The sequence below is a fragment of the Lissotriton helveticus genome, chromosome 4_1 (assembly GCF_964261635.1).
Source record: "Lissotriton helveticus chromosome 4_1, aLisHel1.1, whole genome shotgun sequence".
NCBI lineage: Eukaryota > Metazoa > Chordata > Amphibia > Caudata > Salamandridae > Lissotriton > Lissotriton helveticus.
In genome coordinates, this window is record NC_136063.1 from 1216479053 (window position 1) to 1216500879 (window position 21827).

The following is a 21827-nucleotide window of genomic DNA, read 5'->3' on the forward strand; positions in this document are numbered from 1 at the left end:
GAAATGATTTGTCGCAGCCAAAGTCCAAGTTCCATCCACAGGTCTACATATTACATTGTGAACATAGCTAAAATCTGAAGGCTACAATAACAGCATTTTATAGTGATGCAATACCAACATGTGGATGTGACATGGTTTTCCATTAAATGTAGTGGTGATCCAAATGACCTCATAGGCAGCCAGACATTTATTTAAATTATTTCCTTCCAAAAATGGACAATAATAGCATACCGGTGTCAGGCTTCTGCCAGTTTAGTAATGAGCACTTCCTGTATTCCAGTGGCCACACAACTGCATGTTGTGGTCTCTGAAGGGTGGCCAGACTCTGACACTTGCTGATGGAGTGTTTCAGGTGGTGGTTGCAAAGAGCAGTAAAACTGTGATTGGCAAGGGGGCGCTTCCGTTCAATAACAAATGCATGCAGCCGTGGTGGTCCTCCTGTCATTTGTCATACAATATTTGAATCCCATTCCACACCAAACCTACCATGGAGTTATTAACAAATATTACAAAGCAGAATGGAGGTTCAGCTATTAAAGCACACACTTTGGCTGGAAGCACGAATCCTCCTCCAGAGAAGTTCAAACTAGACCCCTGCAAGGAACCCTTCCCAGCATATTTTCTCTCTCTTCTTCCCCTGACACTTCTAGCTACAGCAATCAAACCCGCTACGATACACAGTCTATAATATAGACTGTGTATCGTATAAAGCTCCTTTATGAATGTTTTACGGTTTTGACGAAGTGAATGAAAATGTCTCTGAACATTTAAACCGACTGACTCGGTGATGGCGCAGGTACGGCTGGAAACGCTGCCACTCCTTCTAAAGCAGGTGCGCTTGCACTCCACTTATAGGTGCTGCTGCTGCCTGCATGTTTTTTTTCCGCCCCCCACCTTTTGCCGCCCTAGGCGGCCGCCTAGTCCTGCCTACTGGCAGAAACGGCCCTGCGTGCGCTGCAGGCACCCGAGCCGAAAACAGCAGCGGAATAAGGCGGCAAGCGCTGCTGGGAAACGGAGGCTTCTCTGGCCCAGCTGGAGAGGATTCGAATTTGAGCCTGAACGGTGCGGATGGAGGCAAGGCCGGCCCTGGCTCCTCTGCGCTGCGCAGTTGATTCCTGGACCGGACCAGGCTGAGGCCGCAGCTACCAGAGTAACTGGACAGAGCCCAGCTGCATATAGGCTTGGCGGAGCCCTACACTGCAGGAGAGGTGTGAGTGGGGGCGTGCTCAGGGCTGTCAATGGCGGCTCACGCCCAGTGTGGAGCCGGTAAAGGGCGGGCCCTAGGCCCTCATGCTGGAAATAACTCGGATGCAGGACACACTGCTTACTCGGTGCAACTGGCCCAGAGCACGTGCGCTCGGCCTCTTTTATTGGTACTGTGTCACATGACCAGTGACATCAGTGGTGGGTGGGTGTTAGGTGTAAATACAGAGTTAGCACTAGAATGCTAACAGATTCTAGGGCACTACAGAGCCCAGCGGTTGACAGGGAGGCCCCCGAATGCTGCCTACTTTTCTGCTGGGGCCGGCCCATTTGACTGAGGCCCATACCCTGAAGGAGGTGGGTGACACCCGAGATAAGCAAACTGAGACCTGACCGGCCTGGGATGCAGGACGCTGGAACCTGGGGAGTGTAGATTAAAGAAGGTACTTGGAGCCCTAAGCTTACTGGCTCTCCCACCGGATTAGAGGCGGAGAGTGGAGCTTCCTCCGTGGGCCACGGCTGTGGAGACACCCAGATTTTAGAGGGAAAAGGACCAGTGGTGACATCAAGGACAAAGGTACCCACTTGAAACACTGCTTGTGGCCTGAAGACACAAGACGTGAGTCTGCAGACATATATCCTGACCTAGGTGGCACCTACCTAGTTACGTAGAGGGCATCAGACTTGTAAGGAGCCTCGTGGGGAATTTCCCTTCCCTCTCTCCTATGCTTGGTGGTGACCAGCTACACGCAGAGCAGCTGGGATAGAGCTTGGGTTAAGCCTTGGACCATCTGCTGTAAACATCAGACTGGCAGAACTGCCACGCAAATACCTGCGGGGGTGAAGACCTGGGGAGCAAAGTCGACACACAGGAGTGCGAGGTCACATCCCTTGGCAGCAGGGGACCTCACTAGCTATGGAGGAAACACAGTGAGAAGCACCATGTAGGGGTTTTAAAGGTGGTGACAAGAAAGGGAGCAGAACCAAACGAAAGAATAGGTAAGTCCAGAGCAAAATCGACGGAGGTGCCCCAGGAAGAAGACCCACAGGAACATACTCTGGGAGCTTTGAACACCTTGGTTTTAAATGACCCAGTGCAGCAACAATTGGCTAAAATCTTAAAAGCTGTAGCTGACACTAAAGCCACATTACACCAGGACATTAGTACTGTGTCAGTGGGACTGGGGCTTCTCATGGCAGAGCATCACAAATTATCAGAAAGAGTTAAAACAGCGGAATCCACGATCGCTTTACTGAACCCTGCACAACAAGAGATGGCACTCGGAGTAGCGGACCTCTCTTACAGGGTTGGTACACTAGAGCGCAGTGACGAAGACGGGAAGGGCCGCAACAGGAGAAACACTATCCGGGTGGTGGTTTTGCCTTTAGGAGTGGAGGGCAGAGACATGATTGCCTACCTTGAACCCTGGCTCCAAACAGTGATTGTACCAGAGGGCCTGTCGTCTTTCTAAACACTTAAAAGGGCCCACCGGGTCCTGGCCAACCCGCCATTACCTGGCACCCACCATGCCTGGTTGTGGCCAGGCTCCTACATTACAAAGATAGGGATGTGCTACTGAGTAAAGTCTCCATATTTCCTGATTATACTTTAGAAGTTCAGAGGAAGCAAACCTCTTTTCTGGAAGTGAAAAGTGCCCCGAGAGATAGTCTACAATCCTGTAATGTTCCCGCACGCCTCCGCAGAATAGATGGGAAAACCCACTTTTGTGAAGGCCCCAAGACGGCGTGGGAATAGCTTTAAAGCTATAAAACAAAGGGACCTTCTGCAAGATAGGGACCGCTGTGACACATCGGTAGAGAGAGACTAGGAAGAGGCTCAGAAGACGTCCTGGGCGGGGCCCCTTGTGTAGGCCAAACCTGTCCCAGACTGAGGAGAGAGCTGCAGCTCTTAAGGCAGTGGCTGAGAGAGTGCAGTATGCGGGCACCCTTTCAGAGGCTGGTTCCCGTTCTGTGAGGAGGTCGGACTCAAATATATCTCAGGTAAGCACTACGATCTTGCCAAAAGTAACTCCAAGGTCAGCAGACGATATTATTTAAAATGGCGCATGGCAACATAATGTTAAGGCCCCCCTGGGCCGGACCGTGTTCCATTGGGCTGCTCCTGGACGGGTTGGTCACACCCCCTAGATGGGCCAAACCCCAGATGGGTTTGGCTCTGTTTTCGATTTTGGAAATTTGGCTATGGTTTGGGTTGCTGGCTGTTGCCGGATTGCCCAGGGGTTGGAGAGTTGGAGTTTTTGAAATTTGTTTTTTAGACTATTTGCTATCCTCTGCAGGGGAGGGGGGCATGTATATTGCTGGGGAGGGCTCCGGGGTGGGAGCTGGGGGAATTCTGAACTATGACACCAACACTTCACACACTTATCTTTATAACATGTAACATTAAAGAGTTGGGTCTCATGAATAAGGGGTATACTATATATAACTATTTGAAACAATGGGACATCCAGGTTGCCCTGTAGCAGGAAACGCATCTTCTCCAAGGGGAGGTAGGGAAACTGCATAGGAGAGGACACATCTATGCGACCAGCTACTTGGCCTATGCTAGGGGCATGCTAATCTGGGTGGGATCAGGGGTACCCCTTGAAGTGTCCAAAGCTCTGATGGACAGAGGGCCGATATGTATTAATTACCGGGAAATTAAGTGGTCGGGATCTCTCCATTGGCCATGTATATGCCCCCAGTCAAGACCAAATGGCCTTTCTGCATAACCTTTCTGCACAACTGGCAGACCTCACAACAGGACCTTAGGTATTGGGAGGGGACTTCAATTACATAGCCGTACAGTACTGTACAGCCGATCGCTCACACCGCCTCTGCCAGGAACCCAGACTCACCGTACAGTGGTAGGGTTTAGGAATTGGAAGAAACACTGGGAGCTAGCGGACATCTGAAGGGTGCAACAAGCAACTGATAAGGAATATTCATTTTATTACCTCCAATATGCCAACTGCATACCAACTATGCTCCCCAAATTTTAGCAGCTCTATAACGCACACCGACTACTTGGGGTGGACGTTTTCAGACCACAGCCCACTACTCATGATTCATCAGCCTTCGGAGACACGTCCCCCAATACCCCTATGGAAATGTAATCCTGTAATGCTGGAGGATGTCCCCTTTAAGGAATCCCTGAGCACCTGTATTGACACCTTCACCTCCACCAATACACGCACAGCTTCCTTGCTGTTGATGGAATGGGAGGCATTCAAAGTAGTAATTAGGGGTCACTGTATAGGGCAGTCGGTTGGGGTGCGGAGGGTACTTTGAAGGGAGCTGAACAAACTGGATTGGCAATTGCGCAAGTTAGACCACCTTCAGGGTATGGACGTCACTGCCCAGACACCATTGCAAACACTGAAAACACAATACAACAAGACCCTGGAATGACTTAAGAAACCACGACTTTAAGGGTCACCTCAGTAAAGTACAGGAAGAAGAGGGAAAGGAAGGCAGTCTCCTGGCATGGCTGGTCAGGCCAGAATTGAGGGACTCTGATCGTGCATGTTAGCTCAGCTACAGACACACCCATACATGATCTAGAAGCAACAAATACCCTCTTCCAGGAATAATATGAGGATCTATATAGGGCACCTCCATCAATTAGGCATGAAGAAATCCGAGATTTCTTAACACCATTGCAGCTTGTCAGTCTGGACAGACAGGCGCAAGTGACACTGGGAGACCCAGTGACATTACAAGAGATTTGTCAGGCTATATCTGCCATGGCCTTCGGTAAAACACCAGAGCCTGACTGCCTCCCCGCTGAATTTTACTAAGCCTATGCTGCTAAACTGGCACCCCGCCTGGTATCTCTTTATGCTGAATCTCTGAGACTCGGACGCCTCCCTGACTCAACACAGAACTCACTTGTGATCCCACTTCCTAAGATCGAGGATCTGGCCGCCTTCTTTACTGAGAAAACCAGACTCATCAATATTGATCTTGACTCCAGGAAGGCGCTCTTGCTGGGGGGGGGGAATCTGCGCCCCCTTCGACCTTATCAGAGAAGTTCAAACTGATCAGCCTGAGCACAAAGAACAATGCCTCATGGGGCACCTTCATTCCCCTCAGCGAAAAAGACACCAACAAGATTCTTCAGAGTATCAACCCGTCTAATCATTTTGGAGACCAGTTACCACCGTCCATCTTCAAAGAACGGAAGGAAGTCGTCACCCCCATCTGGACAAAGATTGTCAATGCGTCTCTTGCACAAGGTACGATCCCGGATTGTCCAAAAGCTGCTCAGGTACACCTATCCTGAAAAAGCCTACAGCTGATAGTACGTACCTTAACAACTTCCATCCTCTCTCTAACATCCCCACTCTTGCCAAACTCCTAGAAAAATGCGTCCAATCTCAACTCTGTGTCCACATCGAGAATTTCCATCTGGACCAACACCAACCTGGCTTCTGGAGTGGGCACAGCACAGAATTGGCTCTCACGCACATTATGGATGACATTTTAAAAATGCTCGACCAAAATGAATCCTGCCTCCTTATCCTCAGCGTTTGACACTGTTAATCACGACAACCTCCTATCCATTTTGAAGCACAGGATTGGTCTTTCTGGTACGGTGCTGCAATGGTTCTCGTCCTTCCTTCACCACAGATCCCATAGAGTTAAGGCGAACCACTTTCTCTCCCAGACATCACTAGTATCCATCGGGGTCCCCCAAGGGTCCGCCCGATCCCCTATACTCTTCAATTTATTCTTGGAGCCTTTTGCTAATGCTCTAAATTCCGCAGACATTCTCTTCCATATGTATGCGGATGATACGCAACTCTATCTGAAAATCTCTTCCCCGAATAACCTCATAGCACTCGACTCGACTCTAATAAAAACTCAAAACTGGTTAACTGAGAACCACCTCTTTCTCAACACCGCCAAAACAACATTCCTTTTAATTTCTCCCCAAATCACATCTCCAAGATAGACCTCTGATAAACCACCTCCCTCCCCCGTCATTGTTGACTCCGCCAAATCTCTCAGACTCACCCTAGACAAGCATTTGAGCATAAACTCATATCAGCAATGTGTGTAAGGGAGTGAATCACCTTATGAGGATACTCCAAAATCTCAAACCTTTCCTCCCACAAGCTGACTTCAAGCATATGGTCCAAGCGCTTGTTTTGCCGAGGCTAGACTATGGCAGTGCTACACTCTGTGGCCTCCCCAAATATACCTTGACCCCACTAAGGGCTTCACTAAGTGCGGCGGCCAGACTGGTCACGGCGACCAAAAGAAACCAGCAAATCTCACCAGTCTTAAAATCCAAAATTGGTTGCCCTATGAAGCAAGAATTCAGCTAAAGATTGCCTACCTATCTCACAAAGCCCTCCATTTCAACCCCCAGTTATTTAGCGCAAAAGCTAGAATTATCCGGAGGGGGCAGACCTTCTCGGAGTGCTAAATCTCTCCTCCTGAAACCTCCGATCTTTTGCAAAAAGAGAACGTATCACCGAGCTTTCTCCGGCTCTGCGCCAAAGATCTGGAACTCTCTAAGTTTCCCTCTTGTTGATAGTTCAATAATAAAACGCGGAACATAGCAGGCATCTATAAATCCCCTGACAGACCTGTACCAGTCTTCTTTATTGTAGCCATGGCCAGATACAGTGTACAACTCGGAAGAAGAAAACTGCGAAAATGAAGGGAATAGACTATGACATAGAGGGCTGAGTCCAACTTACGAGTTACAATATAGAAGCTGTATAATGTGTATTATGCAATGTCCTCACTGCAAATGTGTACATGAGAAAATAGCAAGAAAAATATGTATGGAAAAAAATCCTCCTACATGGGGATTGTAGTAAGTGCTGTTTGGATTAACTACAGCTCCAAAAGTGTTTACAAACCATCTAGCATTTGTGGCAGATCATTAACGGTGTTACCAAATTCGTATTTCCATACCTGGATGATGGGCCAATAATCTGAGGTGGACTCTGCCGTGTAGTCTTGCACTGGGCTACATTGTTCTTTGAACGGAGCACCAAGGTGAAGGGTAATCTGCAATGTTACTGGGAACACCAGGTCCAAATAAGAGGCTCATGCACCTGTACTGTACCAACCCTGATAACAGGCACCAGGACTGGTTGTTTAGTACCCATTACTGTGGGTTCTGTGCGCAGCAGGGAGCATACAGCAAGATGTATATCTTACCTCTGTTCACAACACAATGAACCCATCAGAGCAAAAACGATGTTGGATTAGATGTGACGGTTGCTATATGTTGGGTTAGATGTGATCAATTGCTCCATAGCGCTTTTTGGAATCTTCAGACCATGTAACCATGACGGTCTACAAAATGCCCATTTTTCGGGGTTGCTCTTCTAAAACTCTGGCGTGTATTGCATATCATGTATTACACTTTATCCTAAATTCCAACTCAAAGGGCACTGTGTTTAATTGGCATAAAGTTTGTCGAGACAGCACAGATAGTAGGTATACGCATGCATGAATGCACCTATTCCCACCTTCAGCGACATTCTTGCTACACGTTGCAGAAGACAGTCTGATATATATATATATATATATATATATATATATATATATATATATATATCTATCTATCTATCTCTGAAAGTCTGCCCAGGTAGTCCTCAATGTGCTCATATTTCATAGCCACCAAAAGTAGCACTTAATACTTAAGCGTCCTATCCCTGACCCTCTTTTGTTTGAGGTTCTCAAATGGTTCAGTGGCAAAAACATAACAGCACAACTGAGGCTGCCATGCATAATGTCATATGGTATACAACCAACAGGTTAGGCATGCACTTTAGCACTCCCTCAGTGTAGCATGCTACTATTCTCCAAATATGCTTCATTATGAAATGCTCTATAAATAAAATTAAAATATTCCAGTCTGGTGAACGCTTCCTCCACACCCTTTCTGTTTCCTTCCCATCCACCACATCCTTCTTTCTCCCATATTATCTACTCTCCTCACATTTACTAACCAGGCTTCTCCCCTTATAAAAAATTAAGAAACTACTACCTTATCTCCCTGCCTCAGCTGGGAAGACTCTGGTCTCCACCTTAGTCTTCTCTAAAATAGATTATGGAAACGCTCTCTTTCTTCACACCCAGAAGCGTGTCATAACTAAGCTGCAATCCATCCAGAATGCGGCTGCTAGGATCCTTCTAAACATTCCTCGCCGCAAATCTACCACTCTTGGCATTCGCCAGCTCCACTGGCTGAGAGTTGAGAGCCACATTAAATTTAAGGCCCTCTGCATTGCATATAAGGCAGTACATGGCATAGGACCCAGGTTCCTGACCAAAGCTTTTCAGCTGTATACTCCTAGAAGGCAATTAAGATCAGCCAACACCAGTCTCCTTCCTGTGCCACGCACAAGAACGGCCACTTGGGGAGACAGGCGCTTCCTTGTGGCCACTCCAAAACTTTGGGATCTTTTGCCACTCGCCATCAAAACTGCCCCGAACCTGATGAGCTTCCGCAGGCTCTTAAAAACATGGTTGTTTAACCAGTAAGAGGATGGCTGACTCCACTAGCTCTACAGCGCCGAGACACCCCAGGGTATTTGTAGCGCTATAAAAATTACGTAAATAAATAAAATAAATAAATAAATTTGCCCTCATGTTCTCACACCTTCCCCACTACTGACCTCTACACATCACTCCTCTTTCGATCTTCCACCTCGCTCTCCATCTTCCTGTTCAGCTGAAGATCCCCTTTCCACACCCTTCTACAACTCCACTAACTCACCATTTACTAGAAATAGTTTATATATAAGCAACCTCTGCTCCGGACCGGACCGGACATCGCCATCCCTGACGGCTACACAATCGGCTGCAAGGACCTCCCTGACCGTCCAGGAGGCGGCATTTTGCCATAGTCTACAAAAGCTCACTCCGACTGACAACGCTCCCTAATGACCATGGAACACCTCCACTTCCAGATCCGGACCAACAACACCACCACCCTCCGCGGCACCCTCATCTACATGCCCCCCGGGCCAGGAACCCACAGTCAATGATGCCATTGTATACCTCATTGCACCCCAGACTCTACCATTCACTGACTACATCCTGCTCGGAGACCTCAAGTTCCACCTGGACAACCCCAGTGACCAGAACACCACCCCCTCCTGTGGAACCTCGCCAACATCGGACTCAAGTAGCTAGTCAACGCACCAACCCACATAGCCAGACACACGCTTGAGCCCATCTTCTCTGCCAGCAGGAACTTCAACTACAGCCACACCACCGAACTCTCCTGGACTAACCATCACTGTATACAACACGCCTTCATAATGCCCCCCATAGACTACCACCATCATCACCCCCCCCACCCTTCTCAGCTGAATCAACGCCACAGAAGACCTTCCCATCAACTCCCTCAGCACCACCACTCCGTCAGAGCTTACAGACGACAACACCACAGCTCTCAACATCTACTGATGGATCTCCAACTGCGCCAACACCCTGGCAATCCTCAAGTAAAGACCAGGCAAACAACACTCCAAGAAGGCCAACTGGTCATCTCCCACTCTCCTCTAGTCCAGATGCACCTGCAGACGTCTCGAGAAGAGATGGAGCCACAACATTACCCCTGAAACTTATACAAACTTCAACTCCACCGTCAACCCACACTACACAGAGGAAGAGGAAATCCCCTGGATTGATAGGTATTGTGTAGGTAGGTGGCCTTTTCTGCACAACATCAACCAACTCCGCAACACCATGGCTCAAGGGTACCAGCGTTGGCACATGGCAGCCTTTGTGCGTCAATTCAGGGGGAAAATACAGGGGGAAAATACAGGGGGGCCTCATTCATGAGCCCATTCCCAGCCGCTGGTGCGTCATTTTCTTGATGTACTTGCATCTAGGCATATGCTTGACCTTGTGAAGCTCTGTGCCACATTATACCTGCATCAGGCATGATGTATGCAGGGTGGGCGTTCCACCGCATACAAGCCTCATAGGAATGGCGCAGTGTAATCCATCAGATTTCACTGCGACAATTCTAGGATGTCACAGTGTCAGAACATTACGCCTGCCTCACAACAGGCATAAGGTTGACGCAGTGCCACCGGGATAGGCTGGCCCCATGCATTGTTGGAGTTGCGTCATGCTTGTGATACAACTATAGCAATGCATGACTTTAGCGCTGACAGATACATCAGGATTCCAGACGTATCTGTCAATATTTGCAACATGGAGCGCCGTACAGTGAATACAGCACATCCATGATGTGCTAGAAGAGGGCAGTGAGAAGTTTTGCAACGTTGTTTTGTTGCAGCGCTGCAACACTTTTCATGGATGCCTCCCAGGAATGCACCCTATCTTATCTTCCTGCCCTTTTGTTTTGTCGCAGGGCAGCGTAGCAGCATTCCGTGCAGCGCAGTCCAGCACCAAAACCTTCTGAAATGAGGCCCCAAGTGTTTGCAATAATTTTAAGACCAGCTATTTTCTGGTCTTAAAAAACTGCCTTTGGGTTTTGCGCCATACAACGAATTCCTTGTAAATATAGCGAAGTGGGATTAGTGGCAGTTTTTGCACAGGAACGCCCACCTTGCAGCTCATCTTCGTTAACTCCTGCTAACAGAAGTGGCGATCTTAAAAATTCACGTTTACGCAGCAAAAGTCCTGCTAACTGCAGCTAGCGGCAAGTTGTAAATATGGCGATTAAAAAAGCTGCTGTAACGTCAAAACATTTACGCTACGGCTGCGTTAAGTCCTTTTTCATAAGTTCCTATAATGACCTCAGCTCAATATCTTACGATTCTGAGCTAATCGCCTAGGGCAAAAATGTAAAGGTTAGAGGACAGCAAATGAGACAGAGTACAGTGTCTGCCAAATTAATGGTATGATCACTCTATTTAGGGTGAGGAAGACCACCACCTTTCCACTGACAGATCCCCTGTTGGCTCCATGGATAGAAAGCTTCCTCTGACAGCCCTACAGAGCATTACATTGCCTGTCCTATTTAGGGCGGACACTGTTATGCCAGGTTTTATGTTGCAGTGATGAACAGAAAAAAAATGTCCCCCCTAATCCCAAGGAAATCACTCCCTGGGTGAATGGGTCATTATTTTTTGCTCTTTAGTAACAAACTCCTACCTTGGGAGTTTATTTTTGATAACATTTGTTAATGTTTGGTGGACATTAATCAAAATCAACAGCCGCCATCCACCAAACTTTTTGTATCTTGACAGAAACTGCCATGACAACAGTTCCTGTCAAGGGACAGAATCCACTGAAGGGCCAGATGTGATCTCTACATCTGCCAAGATGATAATCCGTCAGGGTGACGGATGAAATGTCTTTTGCCACCCTGACAGACGGAGTACTGTCCACCAGACTTTAAATCTGACCTTTAACCTGCCTAAAAAAAGTTTAATGCAATCTCATAAATGGATCAGTCTGTGTTACATAGTGGCAGCCATGTAATTCGAACAAACAAGTCTTATTGTGGGTTAGCCCAGGATTTCATACATCTCTCAACTGTTTACAAAATAGTGAAATTTTCAATCAACCAATCAGGGACTTGTAAAGCGCGGCTACTCACTCGTGAGGGTCTCAAGGGGCTTGAATTATATGTTGCAGAATTATATTTTACCTTACTCCAGAGAAAGTCCTTAAAAGTGTTTCATGGCCAAAAATAGACATTATAAATACACGTTTTGATAAGTTAAATAGGTTTATAGCAGTTCAAACTCAGAAGAGGTGCCATTGACCACTGCAGAGAAATTTGATCTTCAAATTGCCCATTCTGCCTCTAAGATTCTGAAACATTTGAAAACTCAGGGGCATATTTACAACAGAATGGAGAAGAGGGACATTAGGCAAACATTGCTAACGCCAAGCTTCTACATTCTGAAAATGCAGGGATGTGCCGTATTCACAAGAGTGCAGTGCTTCCCTGCAATTTACCCTGCGCTGGTGCTGAGTTCAGCTGCCCAGTGCCAACGCAGGCACCCTTGCACTATGGTGCCTACGTTGGGGGAAAGGTCCCTTCTTGCAAATAAACAATCATTAATGACATTTTGAAACCTCTATGTGTGCTGCTCAATGCAATTAGTTGCAAAAGATATATATTTTTAATTGTTTATGTGCAGGAAGGGTCTCCTTTCTGCACATAAACAATCATAGGCAATTTGCTGTTTCTATGCATGCTGCAGAAGGCGGAACACATGGAAACAGCAAAATAAACGGGGAGACGGGGAGAAATGCTTAAGACCAGGTTTTTGCAGATCTTAATTTTGGCGCTGCCTCGTTTTCACGCCACCCTTGTAAATAGGGGGCAGCATTAACATCAATGGGTGTTGCAGTGCAACGCCCACCGCAACACCCATTGCCCTTCACTTTCACGATAAGTACTGCGTGAAAGGGTGCCTTATCTACAAGACAGCATTAAGCGGCTTACCGCTGCCTTGCAAATAAGGGGAAGACCCTATCGCCAGCAGAATGTCACTAAGAGTGATGTTGTGGGGGCGATAGGGGCTTGCAAATATGCCCCTCAGTTGCCAATGCAATTTTCTGATCTATTGCACATTGTGTTCCGTGTTTCAAACACAACTAGTATTATACATTTTTTTACAACTATTTGATCTGAATTATTTGACTGGCTACAACCCTATTTTTGGATCCATTCCTGCCTTACTTGTATTTTTATTTTTCAACCCTGCTTGGTGAAATATCAATAACCATTCTTATCATGAGGCAGGCAACTTTTATTTTGCTTAAGAAATCAAGATCAACATGAGCAGCAACACACCCTATCCGACTGAATGTCAATGTCGCAAAGCTATTGCATTCTATCGCGCTGTAGAACTGTGGGCATATTATCAAGCATATTATCAAGCAGGGCGTTAAAAATTATCGCCGTTTTAACTGCCGCTAAAGCGGCGACAATGGTCTTGATAATATGCCCTTGAGAATTCCCATAGCAGCCCAGGTTCTGGTGTGAACATGGGCTTCTATTGGAATTCTCTGAAGCATATTATCAAGCCCATTATCGCCGCTTTGGCAGCAGTTTTCTGCCGCTAAAACTGCGATAATTTTAACGCCCTGCTTAATAATATGCCCCTGTGAGACCAGTGTTTCAGTGTTTGAACTGTTTTCAAACTGTCATCTTAACCATTTCATTGGAACAACAAGCTGTGCTTCCTGTTGATTGCTGGGAATTAACTCGACAGATCAGACAACATCAAGCATTTTCCAAGGCATTGTAATTGCTCCTTTGAATTTTCAATTTTGTTGACAAATGTTAACTTGTATGGAACTGACAATCACACCATTTACAGATGGACTCGGATTCACGTCACAATACGATTGCTGCAGCTGCAGCTTTAACTCTGCCTCTGATGCCATATTCCTCTGTGGCCTGAATAGCTTCCATCTTTGATTGTAGTCTGGCTTCACAATCATCTACAGCTGCTGAGTACCAGTTTCACTGTTCCCAGTCCCAACATCTCCAATTTTCCTGATAAAAATGGGACTTGTTAAACATCATTGTCTCTGCCAATGGATTCTCTCTACAATGCGGTAGATTTCCAACTGTTTTCAGAATTAAATCAATTTAATACCACAAGAGAAAGACAATCAGTAGTTGCTACTGTTTGTAAATATAGCCGTCTTGATCCAGCTTTTTGCTTTTAACCTTTTCCATGCTGGTGGCGGAACCGCTCCATCACCAGCCTCGGTCGCGCTGGGCTGGTGACGTCACGGCCGGCTCGGCTCGCGGCTGATTTCGCGCCTGCGCGGCGTGTTCTATTGAGCGGGCGGGGCCGTGACGGAACCGCTCCGTCACGAGCACAGCGCGCCCGAGTCTCGTGACGGAGCGTTTCCGTCACGAACATGGGAGGACCGAGCGGCCCCTCCTCCCCCCTAGCGCTGCGGCGGAATTGCCGCCGAAGCGAAGGTGTTAATCCCTTTTGGATTCATTTTTGATTTTTGTACCATGCTGCATAGTTGAATTATGCAAAAAGAACTACTGATGGACAGAATGGAGAACAATGTCATACATTCACCCCAGTACAGAGATCTGGGCCTAAATCCATCGTTTGGCTTTGCATAGTCGAATTAGGCACAAGGGCCAGACGTACTAGGAACTAGCTGCAAAATACTGGCTGCAATTTGCAACTGATCAATGCACTAATAGGTAAGTCTGCAAATTATTGATTCATACTTTGTTGCAATTCAACCTACCTCATAAATATTCATGAGGAAGGTTGCAAACTGCAACCCACTAGGAATCGCAGACATCACAGGAATGGTGGCCTGCTGATGACCTCAGACATTGTCAGTAACTGAGTTTAAATAAAGAAAACCCCTCACACTAACAGACTTCTGTCTACCAAATTTAGAGATCACTGTCGGCTATCGGTTTTGATGGCTATTCAATACATTTTTCCAGAGTTTTTTTTCTTCTCAGAAACAACCTTGCAAAGCATGGGTTTATTTCTAAAGAGCAAAAAAAGGATACCCCCCCCCCCCACCCTTTTCTCCCTGGGTGTGAGGGTCATTATTGTTTTTTTCTTTCCCTCATTGATAGGGCTTTCCTGTCAGTGATGGATAGAATAAAGACATTACACCATCCATCTTAAATAGGGCAGATGGAGTAGTGTCCTTCCTCCTGCGGCCCCTACTCCGCGCACTGTTGGAGGAAGCTTTTTGTCAATGAAGTCAACCGGGTGCTCAGTTGAAGGAAAACTCACGGTCCACCCATCTCTAAAAGAGGCAGACAGTCCGAGGGTTTGGTGGACAGGGTTCTTGGTCACATTTATAATGTGACCAGTAGCATATGCTTGTCTCAAAGATTACGCCATGCACGTGTAAGTACACACGGCCGGTACAGTGAAACTGCGAATGGCTCATTACATTTTTTTCTCTCAAAAAGAAGTGTTACTAAGGCGTTTCCCACCATAAAATGAGAACCAAAAGCACAACAGTTTATTCTTTTATTTACAATGGATCAACAATCTGAAATAACCCACACATAGAAAAGTCCTCTTCTGTTTTCTGGCAGACTTCTTATAGCTGTACATTTTGTTGCTAAACAGTGACTTACAAAACGCTAATTAAATGTGATAGCATATTCACGGATGTGGTTGGTACTATCTCAGGCTAAGTGGTTGAAAACACATCTGATGAATGGTCAAGGCACATTGGATAACATAGTTTACACACTAGCGCTATTGTGTTGCTGGCGACATTGCATTTCTTCCTTTCTGTATAAAAAGTAAAATGTTCAGCATAAAAAGCACTGTTTCTTTGTAACTGTGAAAATAGCACTCCGTTACACCAGAGTACATCTATCCCAATGAATGAACACACTCAATGTTACAGTGTGTTTTTGAAGAACGGTGTCTTCTTTCAGAAAAAACATACACACCAATATACAATTTGGAGATTGTAACTATTATTCTTCTGTTCCATGTACGAGTCAAATTTCACAACTGTGGAATAAAAAAAACATAATTTACACTTCGGAATATGTATATATTTTGGACCACATCTTTTTTTAATTCACTCCTTTAGACTGTTTTTGTCTGGTGGCTTAACTGTTTTCTCAAAGAACCTGATTCATTTAAGCTGCCCCTTTTTGATCATTTTTCATGGGCTCTTCCTTATTTGTTGGATTAAATCAGGAATCAGACAAGGAGAACAAGGAAAGACTCAAAATCACAATAAAGCAACATAACCTTCAGCTGTAATTGGAAGGCAGTTGAAATGTTATGAAGCCTCATGCGCAACCGCAGGGCTTTAATCTGTTCAAAGGTAAAGATTTACTTACCACTGGCTACAAGAGGCCTTCAGTCATATGGCTCACAGGAAGAACACCATGGGCCTGATTTAGAGTTCAGCAGATGGGTTACTCTGTCATAAAGACGGGACGGATATCCCGTCCGCTGTATTACTGGTGCATCATTCCCATTCACACTTGTAAAACGGCAGGCGGGATAGCCAGCAAGTTTGTGAAGGCAGAACCCGAAGATGCTTATTTACAAGCCCTTGCACCGTAGGTGGGTCCCTTTTTCCCCATATAAAAAGTGACGCACTGGCTGCGCAAGGGTCTTGTAAAAAGGCCCCAAAATCAGGCCCTAAGCCACGAGGTAGGATCTCCTTAAAGGCAACATTTCAAACACACAAAAGTAATCTGATGTAGCACTCCTTCCTGTTTGTTAGCCTACGTTAAGCACTGTGGACAGAGTGCACTGTTTATTGTCTTTCGGTGTGTCTGACTGCAGCGTGCGCTTGAGGCAGATGTTGTTCATAAAAGAAAGACAAACAGCGGTGGTCTGTGCAGGTAAGCGCGGTGGCGTTTGGCGGGATGGGTGGGGGGGAGTCGACAGACGACGGAATGGGGAAAAATAAATAAATAGTTCCTATTCCGTAGTCTGTCGACATCCCCCCTGCCCCGCCCCACAGCGCTTACCTGCACAGACTGCTGCTGAAGTCAAAGCTAGTCTGATTGACTTTGACAGTGATCGTTTTAGAAATAATCTGCACTCTTGGACATAAATAAATATAATGTAAAAGACAATCGGCTTAGTTTGACTGGTTCTCCTACCATCATGGTACGTTAAACTGTTTTCTATGCTGGTTGTACTCCAGGGTTTCTTATATCAGGAGATTGTTGCTTTCTGTTGGAAATGCCTAGTATCTTCCAGACCGCTTGTTTTGTTTGACATGCTGTATAATTTAGCACACGCCCCACTAAAGCTGTAACCTGGAAAGGCGCAGCAGAGCACAGTATGAGGGGAGACTGAAAATGTCAGCAATACTTAAGATATCAAATTACACCCCTGGATTGTTGGGTACAGGGACCTTATTGAGTCAGTCTTACCTTAAAAGTTCATTATTGCAATATAATGACTGCATTTATTTCAGGTGCAAAGTGGAGCTTGTGATTGGATGTGTTCTGGGTGCCTTAGGGACTCGAATACCTTAGCTAAGAATAGAGGATGTGCAGCCGCCATCTTGTAAAATACAGGCACTGACATTGACACGGCTAGTACTAACGTTGCAAGTAACTAGGAAGCGGGAAGGAGAAGCAATTCAGCTCCTCTGTGGTGTGGCAGTAGTTACGGAGGGTCCTATTGCTTGTAGCCACCAACAACAGCCCCAAAGATGTTGCTAAGACACAAAAAAGTGTTTGGAAATTCTGGTGTTGAAACTCTCCTACTTGTTCCATCAAAGACCCAAAAATTAAACACAAACACTAAAAACTAGCACAAAGGAAGCACAGGCTACTTCTTTTGGTGACCTTTGCATTAAGACTGATAGTATTCCCTTAAGGCAGTGTCCGATCAACATGGAAGAGAATTTACATGGTAAAGATTGCTAAGAGGTGTATGAAAACATGGGGTTGGGGACCCAAATGAGATTGCATAGGAATGTGATCTCTAAATAGCTAAAATAGTGCAATTTCTTTCCCTAAACAGGTATTAAACCCCCTTTATAAAACGCTACTGCAAGAATGCAAACTCTGTGGCCTTGTGGTGCATGGAATTCTGCAGGTAATTTGGAAGCATGTGTTTTGCAAAGCTTGTGTTCACCACATTCGGTTCTCGGTCAGGCCATGGCGGTGAATCCAAGGGCTCTCTCTTGATGGTCTGAACCAGGCCATGACCTTTGAGCTCGTACTGCAGCTTGTAATTCGGATCGCTCAGAGATTTGTGCGGCATTGAACCAGACCCGTAGAATTGATTGTTGTAATAGTCCGGACTTGAAAGGGTAACCATGTTATCTAGAAAGGAACATTTCTGAAGGCAAAATGGAGTCACTTCCTTGTTAAATGTTCCCTTGAGCGGCCTGCTGATGTTTACGCTATTGGAATGCAAAGGCGTGGATTTGCAGTGTCCGTTGTGTGGGAAGTGGGGTAAGTACTTTGGTCTTTGACATGCAGACTGGTGGTCACCGTGGTCTGGTTCAGTCTTGAGATAGAAGCTTTCTGGCAAATTTATTAGCTGTTTCTTGAACACACTGCCCTGCCCTTGCCACATGTGGTTCTGTGGGGAGATGTACAGATCAGGTCCACTTTCTGAGTCAGAATCATTCTCAATTTTGATGGGTATGTCTAGAGGCATCCCAGAATCGTACATGGAGGACATCAGTGCACCCTCTAACTTGACACCCTCTGTGGCATAGCCCTCCGAAACAAACTGTGGCAGACCTGCGTGCAGCGGCTCCGAGCTTCCTCGCTGGACCCGGCAATTGGATGACGGATTTATTTCACTCTGGTCGCCACTGTAGAAAGTCCTTGCTGCTCTGTTTGGAAATTGACTGATGTGCTGACCAATGGGCCGAGAATTGGTCGGGTTCATTATGGACCAGGTGCTGTTTGTTGTGCAGTGATGTTGGGTGCCAGAGAAGGATTTACAGAAGTTAAGGGGCTCTTCTTGTGTGAAGCCATTGCTACTTTTGTTTAGTTCAAACTTGACTTTCATTTCTTCCTTTTCTTGTTTTGCCATTGTCCAGTTTAGTGTTGTTGTCAGCCCAGGTCCACTGGAGGCGCTGTTGCGTTGCATCCCCTGGGCCTCCTTGGCACCAAACACAGGACTTGACCTCTTCAGCGCCTCCTCTTCTTCCATGTCACTAGGAAAATCAAAAGAATCAGTTACAAACGAACACGTCATTATTTTTAAGTGTATTCATATGTGTTGTTGTGGATTTCGTTTTGTTTTATCTCATTTTATTTAGAGTATATGATCAGCCACAGTATATTTATATGCAAAAGTTAATTTATTTGCAAAGTTTATTAATACATTACATTTAACTCCATAACTCATAGCAAAAGGATGAAAACAAGCATTGGTAAAGAAAAACAGGGTTGGTACTGGCTGTCATCATTTTGCCTTTTCTTTCCATTTTTCCAACACCGTGCTCCGTGCACCGTATTGGATAAGGGCACCCACAACTGAAATTTTCCTGAGATGGCCAGCAAATAAGAACTTGACAGATTCATGAATCTTCAGTTGGATTTGTGAATACGAAATGGATGCTGGGAGAAAGAGACCCTTGCTCCAATGGAGTGCCTTGAATGTTTTAATTGGATTTGTCAATCCTACAGGGATTTGTTTCTCTGCAGAGGATCTGCAAATGAATGGTCCATGTCTCTTAAATTTAACCTCTTCATATCCAACTGGAGTACCTATTCAACACTAACTTCTTGAAAATTACTGAACAGATTTGAAAGCAACCAAGCAAAGGCACTCCCTTGACTAAAGTTCTACCTAGGGCTAAACTTGATGCAATTTCTGTTAGCTATTTTTTTCAACATAACTGAGCGAAGAAAACCATGGGAATTAAATGGTACTTCTGGGACCCCCTTTTTCTTGGCCTGTGCCCACAGATGCACTTTTTTTCTTCAAAAGGGCTTGCGAGATTAGTCAAATGGTGCCAAAGTTATTACCAAAATAGATGGCATAGGGGGTTCAGGCAAAATGCTAGCACTAGCTTATTGGAAATATTTCTTGGCATGAGGGAAGAAAACCGTGGCAAAGGGTGCGGGGCCAACCAAGACAAAACACTGACCCTGAAGTTCTAGAGGTATTTGACATAGGGGTAGGGTAATCCATGGTGTATGATGGCATTAATTGCTAAATTCTGACACTGGCATATTGTAGGTAAGGTTTGGCACAAGAGTGCACCCATGGCATACGAGGAGCACCTATGACAAAATGCTGTCCCTGGCACAATGGGAGCATCCATAAAACATTCTGAAAACAATGAAGTCAACTCCTCAAGAGTGTTAGGTTTAATTGGCTTGGCACAGAATGGAAGGACTTGAATATGAACAAGTGTCCTTTCAGAGAATATGGCTTTTTAGCAAAAACTTGTTAAAATTGTGCTTTTTAATTTGACCCCATTTCTTTCAAAGGTTTCCTGGGGGCGAACCCCCAAAGCCCATCTAGAAGGGGTCTGGTAAGTAATACATCCCACCACTTTCAAATATAATGTCAGGGCCTCAGTATAGGTGGTTTTTAAAATGGGCATTTGTCTCTCTCTTTTGTGTTATAATAGTTATGCAGTTACTGAATAACTTCAGGGATGTCAATTACTGAGATGACTTCGGGATTAAGGCCATGTGACACCACACTACCTAGTGACATTTGGGGTCAAAGATCATATGATGGCACTTCCTGTGATGTCATTAAGGTCGAAAGGTGTGTGATGTCACCTCTGCTAGCCCTTGTATTTTGGTGAATCGCTCTCCATGCTCACTGCTCCAGGGAAAAAAGCGGAATATATTTCACCAAACTTGGCACCCAAGCATAACTTTACTCAAAAAGCGATTTTTTGTGGTTTGGTGTAAATCCATTCAGTAGTTTTTGAGATATTAGCATTTGAAAAAGTTTCCTGGTAGCATTAAAAGGGTTAACACTTATGAACATCTTGGCTATTTAAAATCGTGATTTCCAAAATCACGATTCCTGTCAGTCACATTTGATTTTTTTTTTAATGAAGATGATTACAGTCAAGCACGTATACACACACATTTCTGTAAGACAATAGCAGTATCATCTAGCGATCAGCGGAGTAAAGCAAGACAGCAACAATGCAATCAAGACATATGCATCAACGTGAGAAATTAGGAGAGCTGGGACCACTTTCACCATGGTTTCTAGTTCCTTTTATATTTGGCAATACATACTCTGCAATTATAAACATTTTCTTCAGATTTGGCGCAATAATCCATCCCCATAGTCCACTCACTGAGTTTGGGAGCGGTGGGAGGGTCACTGCTTCTCCCAAAAAAACTATCTCCAACAAGGTACTAGCAGATGTAGGACCACCCCAGTCATCTGTCATTTCCAGCGGGGCAATCTTGGCGTCTAAAGATAAGGGCCCCCCAAGGACTCTGTCCATTATTGCATTGATCTGCATACAGTAATTATGAATCGTTGGGCAATCCCACATAGTATGGTAAAATGTTCCAAGAGCTTCTTTACATCTTAGGTAGTTTGAATTTGGGGCTTTGCACATTCTCCACAGTATCGCCAGATCGCGGCACACCCTGTGGAAATAGTTCAGCTGATTAAGTCTAAGTGGATGTGCTGACATCTTCTCCTCATTCTCAATACTCCATTTCTCTAAGGTCTTGTTCTCAGTTACTATTGTAAATATAGCACCCCTGAGCAACTATATACAATACAATAGTAAATGCTTACTGTTTCAGGCTGTCTACAGTCCTATGGGTGGCTTTCCTGATGAAGGCACCCTTGACGCCAAAGCGCACGTAGATCTAATTAAGACCGATCAACAATTCAAGCCACAATTTATGTGATCATGTTCTCTGTGACATTAAATAAACTTTAAGATGTATTGCCCATACATAATCTTGAACTTTTTTCCCCCTGATTTGAGAGACAGAAGTTAGATTAAGTCATTAGAAGCATTAGTTTACGATGATATATTGTTGTGTCAATGTGGGACTGTATGGAGATGTGATTGTTGTTTGTCATTAATGTGACAGTCATTTTATTTTGTGTGTATTATGTTCAAGAAAATATGTCAATTCAATAATAAAAAAGATTGATATTTCCTAATATCAGTCTTGTGGCCCACTCATACAGTAAGATGTTACTATTTTATTGGTATAAAATATTAGTGGGCCATTGCATATTCTTCAT

General features: G+C 45.3%; 1 protein-coding gene across 2 annotated transcripts in view; it reads right to left on the bottom strand.

Annotated features, from left to right (window-relative positions):
* Window positions 1–15136: 15136 nt before the first annotated feature.
* AHRR (aryl hydrocarbon receptor repressor) overlaps window positions 15137–21827 on the bottom strand; it is a 937398-nt gene continuing 930707 nt past the window's right edge. For both annotated transcript variants that reach the window (XM_078687795.1, XM_078687793.1), the window contains exon 11: window positions 15137–18789. In XM_078687795.1, the coding sequence (XP_078543921.1) occupies window positions 17661–18789 (1129 nt within the window). In that variant the 3' untranslated portion in view covers window positions 15137–17660. The remainder of the gene's footprint in view (window positions 18790–21827) is intronic.